This window comes from Brachycentrus maculatus, unplaced genomic scaffold (assembly GCF_059751285.1).
Source record: "Brachycentrus maculatus isolate JH-2025_06_01 unplaced genomic scaffold, ASM5975128v1 h1tg000537l, whole genome shotgun sequence".
Lineage (NCBI taxonomy): Eukaryota > Metazoa > Arthropoda > Insecta > Trichoptera > Brachycentridae > Brachycentrus > Brachycentrus maculatus.
In genome coordinates, this window is record NW_028281283.1 from 363,252 (window position 1) to 373,109 (window position 9,858).

At 31.2% G+C, this 9,858-nt stretch overlaps 1 protein-coding gene across 1 annotated transcript in view; it reads right to left on the reverse strand.

Moving 5' to 3' along the window:
- The window catches only part of LOC148301594 (facilitated trehalose transporter Tret1-like), a 30,126-nt gene extending 21,390 nt beyond the window's left edge, over positions 1-8,736 (reverse strand). Inside the window, exon 1 of the mRNA XM_088273057.1 lies at positions 8,429-8,736. Within this exon, the coding sequence (XP_088129183.1) occupies positions 8,429-8,480 (52 nt within the window). The 5' untranslated portion in view covers positions 8,481-8,736. The remainder of the gene's footprint in view (positions 1-8,428) is intronic.
- Positions 8,737-9,858: the final 1,122 nt, after the last annotated feature.

A 9,858-nucleotide genomic window follows, 5' to 3' on the forward strand; every position in this document is an offset into this window, starting at 1 on the left:
TTTAACTCTAAAATACGAGTACTTGCTTATTTATTTATCGGTAATTTGCTATTATGAGATGTTGTAAAAATGTCCTTCAGTTTAATTTTCTATATTGATGACTAGTGCTGGCGTTTGATTCCTTCCTGTCTTCCTGTGTTGGTTGTTAGAGCTTTTTAAAAATATTAATATATAATAGAAAAAGTCTAATCAAAGTTACTATATTTATCGTTCATAATAATAGGTCAACGATAAATATGAAGATTTTAATATGTTTAACTCGACATTGTCAGCGCTGAGATCATTAATATTATAAGTCCACATTGATATCGTGATGTGTCCCTTGTTTCGTACAATTTGTTTTTGACTTGAACTTTGATCTTTCCTCTTTACCCTTTTCTTCCTTACCGTCCCTCTTCCAGGTATTTTTAACAACTTACATATCGCTCACTCCTTTGAACGTCAAAAATAAAAAAAACGTAAATTTTCAGTTGTGCATGTTTTCGGAGTGCTTAGAAAATGTACTATATCCCAGCAAAAGCGGCATATTTTTAACTTAATATTTACCTGCTACAGGGCAGAAAGTGTTGTTTTTGCATTCTGAAGAAAAGGTATTGTTTAATTATTTTTTAAATTTACCAAATATTTTTCAAATGGAGAAAAAACATTCAGGTTTTACCTAAAAAGATCTGTTGCACAGTAAAAAGTTCAATAAGTGGCTCGATATTTATTTTTAATACATTGTTTAATATTTTTAAACTTTAAAAACGTTCTCCTGAAAAATCAAGTTTTTTGATTTATGACGTTCTTGAAAGGAGTGAGCGATATGTGGAATTTTGTAATTGAAATTGTGCAAATACTTATTCTGTAATATTCGTACGTACTCGTATATACATATGTAATTGACTTGGTATATGTGTTCTGTTAAATCATCAAATAATATATATATTTATATTTTAAAATGCTCATTTTCATATTGAAAGACTTAAAAAAATGTACGTCAGGTTTGAAAAATATTCCATCCCAAAAGAACCAAAAACTTTCCATTGGATATACAATAAATAGGACAGCGCCATTGAAAATCCTAGAAGCTGCACCTGACTTGGCCCTTTCTTATGAACACCTTTTTGCGGGTACAAATAAAAGGATAGAGGGAGAAAGCAAAAAAATCAACACGATACTCATTACCAATGTAAAGTCCTTCTACGACTTCTATGAATAGAGCTTGCTACCTATTTATTAAAAATTCGTTAAACTACACCAAAAAATATAGATCATTATTACAATAATCCTTTATATAAAACCTACTTTTCTATGTCATTTTCTTTTCTATGAACATGGCAAAATTAAAAAAAAAAATTGTGAGAGATGTGTGTCAAACGAATGTATTCGTTTAATAATACCCTAACAAGGCGCAACAATTGTCACAATATGATTTTTTGTGTTTTTGTTAATAAAACTACTTAGTTGACTCAAAAAATCTGTGTTTGATTTAAAATGAATACATAATTTTGGCTTTAGATTCAGAAATAAAAACATTGAATAATAAAACATTTATACCTACTTACATAATATGTCATTGTCAAGCGAAGACATCTCACTTGAATAAATAAAATTGTGGTCTCGTAAAACTGTCAATATTATAAATTGTGCAGCGCCTGTACAAATGATACTATTTCCATAAAAAGAAAATTTTACAATGCTGCTTATCCCTATCGCTACCAAAACTAGCCCACTTCTAGAATCTCGGTATAGATTCAAGTTTGTATGTATTTAAATAGTCAGTCAGAGAGACAATTCATTTTAAATTCATAGTTAATTTGGGACACAATTTTATACATTTTTTTCTTATTTTTTTTACTATGGATACCACAGGAAGCCTAATGTTTTTATATCGGATCCGAGAGTATGATGAGAGCCTTAAAAGTGCCTTTTCATATATTTAAATTTGTTAATTTGAGAAGACTGAATTTCTTAAATTTAAATTAAATTAGAAGTTAATCGAGAATTATTGCAGCAGTATTAGAAAAAAACCTATTCAATATATTTTTTTAAATAGTTATAATTTGATAAATTGATTCGGCAGTCACTTTGTGATTTATCAATTTATAATTATAATTTTAGTTGGAAAATACAAGTATTAAAATGCATTGTGACAAGTGTTTTACGGTGTTCGATAATAATGATGGGTACCTCGAAATACGTGTAAAAATTCATTTAAAAAAAAAATACTGGTACTTCTTACCAAGTAAAATTTTAACTAAAAATAAATTAATATGTTTAGTCTCCTTGGAATAGGTAATAAAACATAGTAGATCTACATAATATGTAAAATCTTAAAAACGAAGATAAAAGAAAGGAATATAAAGCTGAACAAGGAATTATTAAAAAGATTAAGGAGAGTTCTTTAAGGTGGTATGGACATGTGGAGATGGATAACGAGAGAAAGACTAAGAAAATATATGTGGCGAATAGATCGAGGACGGCCGATAAAGACTTGGCACGATCAGATCAATCAGAACCTAAAATTTGGTGGTGTCAAATGTCTGCGTAATCAATCGGAAGGCATGTGTGACTAGATGTGTGGATGTGAAGGAAGCTAGGAGCGTATGTCAGGAGAGAAGAGTGTGGCGTTCCATCCTCTCTGTCTACCCCTGTGGGTAAACAGCGTGATGGTAGTAGTATGTAGTAGTAGTGTATTTACCAAAAATGCTTCATTATGTACTGAATGTCAATACAATCAATGTTTATATTTTATTCAAATATTAAATCTTAAACTTCGATATTTTTAAAGCAGCGAATAAAAAAAAGCAGCATGTCACCTTCAATAAATATTAATACGGTATATTTTATAATGACTCAACACGAGTACCTACATCTTTCTTTTAATTATTGTTAGAGTGGTATTACCGGAGTGTTTAGTGCTGTTTATAGCATTGTTGATTGTGAGTCACAAATACATGGTTTAGATATCTTTAACACGTGCGCATTCCTAAATAATTCAGAGTGCATTGTGATAGCATAATCAATTGTTTAATTTTGTCTTTATTAAAACAAACTACACTAGTCTATTTTGCTTTTATTTTTTTATTTACAAAAATGTAAGTTATATTGGTATATAACCACTCACCGAGATTTTTTTTGTCTACCGGTTTCAAGACATACTCATCTCTTCGTCGGGACAATTACAACAACAGTATGCAAACACAAAATGTTGATCACATGCGATTTTGGTCGACCCGAGGACCACAACGGTTTGCAGAACAAACATGCGCTAAGAGCTAGAGTGTGTGAATAGTGCTATGGCGGTGACGTGTAGTATTGTTTGCATGCTGTTGTTGTAATTGTCCTGACGAAGAGACGGGTACGTCTCGAAACCGGCGGACAAAAAAATCTCGGTGATTGGTTACTAACTTTTTTGTAAATAAATATAAAAGTAAAAATGACTAACCACAAAGTAAATGCTTTAAATATTAATAATATTGAGAAAAAAGTCTACTTTGACTTTACTTCAACTACTTAGTTCAATTAAATATAAAAAATACAGCTACGCACAAAAATCCCGAAAAGAAAACGTCCCGCTTTCTAAATATTATTACATACAGGTGGTCCTCGACATTCGATCATTTTGTTATTTTATGACATGTTCAGTGAATTAGAAAGTTAAAAAAACTTTTAAATTCAATTAAAAGAAAACACCAGATAAATTCATGTAAAATACATTGTACTTACACGTAAATTGAAAATGTATATAATTAATAATTACATTAAATTATTGTTTCACCTGTCATTTAAAAAAATGAATATTAAAATTTTAAGTGTAACCTTCATCAGAAAAAGTAAAAAATATTTTCTGAGGATTTTATTTAAAATTTTAGTCTTAAAAATATATTATATCGTTTACTGTTTATAAAATATTTTTAAAAATAAGATATTTTATAAACGACTTTTATTTATTTAAATTATTATAAACTTTGGAGAAAATGATTTCCTGCCTCTATAATGTAATTTAATTCCAATCAGATTGTTTTTTCGGGTGTCTTTGGTTGATGTGCAACTTAATTGGTTTATAAAACTTAATTTATACGTTTCAATTTCGGCATCATTTAATTTACATTTGAAAATATTTCAAATAGAAATATAGATAGAATAGAATGTCGAGAACCCCCTGTTTTTTAAATTTAATTTAAAATTCATATTTTAAGTTAGATAAATACAAAATGGAAATAACCGAGATATTTGTTCACCCGTAAGTCTTTTTCCCGTTAAACTAACAATCTGATTACCTTTTATGTAGACAGGAATTATTTTTTGATCTCAAAGGGTTAAATAGATAAACAAGTTTTAATTTATTTCCCAGTTGGGTATATACATACATACACTTACGAGTATGGGATTTTTCTATTTATATGTATATGTATTGAATACATTTATAACTCATTCGAAACATTTCATAGAAATATTGAGTTCTGTGAGCGATTAGATTCTTAGAAAATGACCAATATTTAAAAAAAATACACTGTCGTACGTGAATACACATATTTAAACAAAATATCAGTAGGTACATTAAAAATTAAATAAATTTGTAGGTAACGAGGTAAAAATATAAAAAAGAAATATCGACATTATTATGATTATAGATATTGCTGTTGAGACCTATGGCCACGTACATATTTTATGTATGTCAAATCCAATGATGTCATTTGGTATGTTAAAATTATACCTGACACAACTAATTCAATTATAAATATATGAAAGTAGTTATAAAATAATGATTATTGCTTTTTAACACTCTCCTTATCATTCACCGTTCAATTTGTGTAATTACACAAATTGAAATATGAATGATAAGGAGAGTGCTATACATATATGGTAATCCATACCACAAAGTTGACCATGCTTTTAATATACAAAATATATTACTTTTTATATTGTACAAAGGTAATATTTTTGATATACGAGTTTGCAGCACCTACCTATCAATGATATTATGCTCTGCACACATGCTTATATGATAAAAAATTCTCAGTACCTACTGCACTGATGACGACATGTAAAAGAAAAAAATATTCATAACACATGGACGAAGCAGATGTTGAATTATGATGGTTATTCATAACCACGTGTTTTGTATGTAGGGGAGAGTGCCCACGAGTGGGACAGAGGATGAATGGGACAATCGTCCTCCAGCCCAAACTGTTATTACAAAAAAAAATTAAAAATTACCCAACATTAACGCTACGATATTAGACAGATTAATTCTCAAACCTTAGTTCTCGACTGACAGTAAAGCGAGTAAGACGTGTTACAATTTTTTTGCGTCAAAAAGTAAATTATATATTGCAATTTGATTTTGTTTGTACATATAGGTTATGATAAGTGCTGCAATTGATAAATACAATTATTTAAGTGGGTTCTCTCAGGATATTATAAAGTATGTTTCATCAAATTTACTTTAGAATAAATGTATCGATTTATCCATTTTTCTAAAAATCACGCATTTCCTTGAATGGGACGCGCGCAGTGATCATGAATGGGACGGTCCCACTCAAGGGAAAATTGCCCCATTCATGGCGAATACTTTTAATTTATATTAAAAATCGTTTGTACTCGTTTGTATTACACGCATTGTAAACATTATATTGTTTTTAGGTTATAATGCCAAAAACACGGCATCGTTCACCAACCATCAATCACCAACGTTCTAATTGAAGCTGCTGTAGAAGAGGTTTTAAATAAAAGCAAAATATTAGGTCGGTTGCAAAGACATATGCAATAGGAAAATCTTCTCTTTATAGACATGTCAAACAAGTAAAGGCTGATAGGAAATAAAAGAGCCTATCAGCGGAAGCTAAACTGGCAGTGCATAACGGAGTCCTGGTTCTAACTCTAATGTATGGAAGTGAAACATGGAGTTGGCAAAATAAGGATGAAAGTAGACTGAATGCAGTCGAAATGCGATCTCTCAGAAGAATGTGCGACAAAACGATGTATGATAGATGTTTGAATAGTGAAATAAGGAAGGAATGCAAAGCTGAGATAAGCATAATCGATAAAATTAAGAAAAATGTGTTGAGATGGTTTGGACATGTAGAACGAATGAGTGAGGATAAAACGGTTAAACAAATTTACTAGGCGAATGTTATTGGAAAAAGGAGCAGAGAAAGACTGAGAAAAACATGGCACGATCAGGTAAGCCAAATAGTTGCAAGTGGTCAGGTTGGAGTCGTAACAATCGGCGGGTATGAGTGAGGAGATGCATGAACGTGGAAGAGGCGAAAAGAATGTTTGCAAAGACAGAGTGGTGTGGCGTTATATTCTTTCTACCTATCCCTGCGGGGAAGCGGCGTGATAGTAAGTTAGTTTTTTTAGTTAGTTAGTTCAGTCTGAAGCGAGAAGAAATACTTTCCACGTATTTAAATTCAGCTGGAAGAATATGTTCTACAGTACAGAAATAAATCAGTAAGGGGAAATCAACTATAATATCTGACACTTCAGAAAAGGACAAGTTTTTGAAAATACAATTATTGAAGAATGGAAAATGAAAACCTATAGATAGACCATAAAATAAGCCTAACGCTAAAAGAGTTTTAAAAAAAACTCAGTTTTCAACAAAATATTTCAATGAGTGATGACAGAGATCAGTTCAGATAAATCAGTTGAAATAGAAGGTGTATCACTGACAAAAACAAAAGGAAAGGAGGATAATAAGTGTCACATATGTGAAGGAGAATATCAATATAGTTTTATGCAATGGCTTAAATGTAAATTTTGTGGCCCATGAAAAAAAAATAAAAATGTCAAAAATGTTGCAAAAATGTTAAATAAAATTTCTTTTACATGTGTCTACGTATTATACGAAAGTGTCTACAGATGATTTTTGTTTTAAAATAGAATTATTCCATCAATCTAGCATTTTAATTAATGTCCTATTCATGGTATACTGGTGTCCCTCTCATGGGAGGGTGTTTATGAATGGGACATTTTAGGACATGATTTGAAATCGATTTTTCAGGCAGTTAGGTTAATTTTTTTAGAAAACAAAGTACTGCATATTTGTAGCTAAAAGATTGAATAAAGAAAAACCACGTTTACTTTTTGTGATTTATTTTACAGAGAAGAACTAGAGAGGCAAAATCAAAAACGTCCCATCCATGGGCACTCTCCCCTACACTGTCTACAAGATTTGGACGAACTTATTATACGAGAAGCTTTCTATTTCACAATATCATTCTCAGAACTTATCCCAGGAGAACATGAATGGGTTGACAAACGGTAATTGTCAACTAACTTTCGACCTGCGTGGATATTTCTCACTCTTATTATGTACCTATCTTTGTCTGTCCCTAACGAAAAAGTAAAGATAGTGACACGAGTCAACTCGTCTCATATCTGTATTTAGAAATCCCTTTAATATTTGGTTTTGTAACGAAAAGTCCACATTAAAAGAATTTAGGACGGTCCTTACCGTCTCTATCTTACCCTTATCCAATTTTGACTATATTAATCTAATAAATTAACGTCGTTCTTTATCCTATGTGCTTAAAATCAATATTAACGCAGCTTAGTATCCATATTAGTGAAATTTCCAAAGACAAAAAGTAAAAATGTGGAATAACTCTTATTTATTGCACTTTTCTATGATTTCGTTCATACAAGAAACGTCAGTTTGACAGTTGGTCAGATCGACAGTGATTAATGCAAATATTTTATATTTATCTAACTTTGTTGGATTTCTGATCAGCATTAGATGAAAATATAGTTTTACATGCCGGAAATGTCAAAAACACGCGATACTTATTCTAATATTGCCAAAATTTAAGGTAAAATGATTGAAGAGTGTCATTGGCTGGTTTTTAATAAATTTCTTTCTGTTTTCCTTGTACTAACTAAAATCGTTACTAACTTATGTAGAATAGACCTACAAAATGTTCATAAAAATAAGGATTTATCAGAATTACAATGATAAAATTTTTATTGTACCATATTTTTTTTCTTATCCACCTCAGTAGTGTAATGGTCAGCACGCTCGGCTACCGTACTGGGTTCGATCCCCAGAGGGTCAAATAAATATAAATGATTTTTTCACCCTAATACTTATTCAATATTACCCTGGACTGATACCTAAACGGATGACTGATCACCTTTTCTAACACATGTTAATGATTAAGATAACACTGCCTTTATATGATGTAGTGCCCTATGCACCATCGGATGCGAATAAGGGTTTTAAAGAAGAAATTTTCTTATTAGTTATGTTTAATGTAACGTTTTGTTTTGACTTTTTAGTGTTCTTTTAAAATTTTGGTGAATTGAATAGTATACTTGTATTATGATTGGAAATAATATAATAATACGGTTTGTACTATAAAATATAACACGTGTGTTGATTTTTACAAGACAAAAAATGGAACGAGAGGTGATAAGAAAATAAAGGTGATAAAATTACCAGACAAGGCAGCCCGATACTCCTTCCAGTGTGATTTTCCTTTGGCCGGCATTTCTCGAATTCTCCGTGACAACTATTTATACATAAACTATTCGAGAGCGGGACGCGGACGAACTGATGCACTGGTCGTATAGAACAAGTCCCGCCGTGGAATGCACTTAGAAGAATCGTTATCTTTTGATCTTCATCATTTTAGTTTAACTGGATCCTCGCGCGTCTCTACTGCCGGCCTGTTGGGTTCTCGCGGTCCGCTCTGAGCACAGACAGCTTGCGGTACGGCCGGCCCGGGACTGCATACACTTCTGACTGGTGATTGCCTTTGGCTTGCCAACGTGCCTACACGCTATAATTGTTTACTATTACTTTTTCAACCTACCCTGGCTTATCTGACAAATAAGCGGAATCGCTTCACAAAACATGTTACATAAAAAATACTTTTTATTTATATTCAATTTGCTGACGTAGTAATACGTGCTGAAATATAAATATAGGTGCCCACGTATATACTTGTACATTATAATTAACGAGAAATAGTCACGTATTTGTATGTACATAAATTTGCATTTGTTAACTAAGTTGTACGGGTTTCCAAGTAAAATAATACTAAGTATTGTAGATGTCAATTTATTATATCGGATAAACATATTTTTTTTTTGCTTCAAAGTAGAAATATTATGAACTGTTCACAGACGTGGGTTGGCTGTGAACGACCGGATCAAAATGACCCGTTCTGTGATAAAGCGAATCTTAGTAGAAGTTCTGTGAATCTACTTCACTAATCCTTACTACTTCTCTGGTTTATTGAGTCGCAGATTTATTGTTTTAAAAATGATCGTCAGAAAAAAAGAGATTAAACCCTTTTTTTGCTTTGGAATATAAATGTTACGAATCCTCTGTTTTTATAGACGTGAATCGTTTATGAACGGCTGGATCAAAACAACCCGTTCTGTGATTGAGTGATCTACTTCACTAACACTTGCTAGTTGTCTGGTTTATTTAGTCACAGATTCATCGTTTTAAAAATGATCGAAGGGAAAATTTGTAGAAAAAGGAAGGGTATGATAGTAAAAAGTTTCAAGCATTTTTTTAAGTCAATTTATCAATGAATCCATGAATTAGTGAGTCGCGATAATTCACCGACAAAATATCCATCGTTCAATTGAACTCGTCTTTGTGAACGGATCAGTTAGAAAGCTAGATCCACCGACGCAAATCTTCTGAATAACGGATCTTATCATTATTACTTATTTAGATATCAGATTTAAATACATATTTATTTGGATATCACGTTATTTAGATTTATACAATAAAAATGGTAGAATTAAAAAATAATTTGAAAAAGATATAAATTTTTTCCAAATAAGGTATAAGAAAAATCTATACATAATAAATGAATTTGAATAGTAACTTAATGATAATGGCAATAAAAA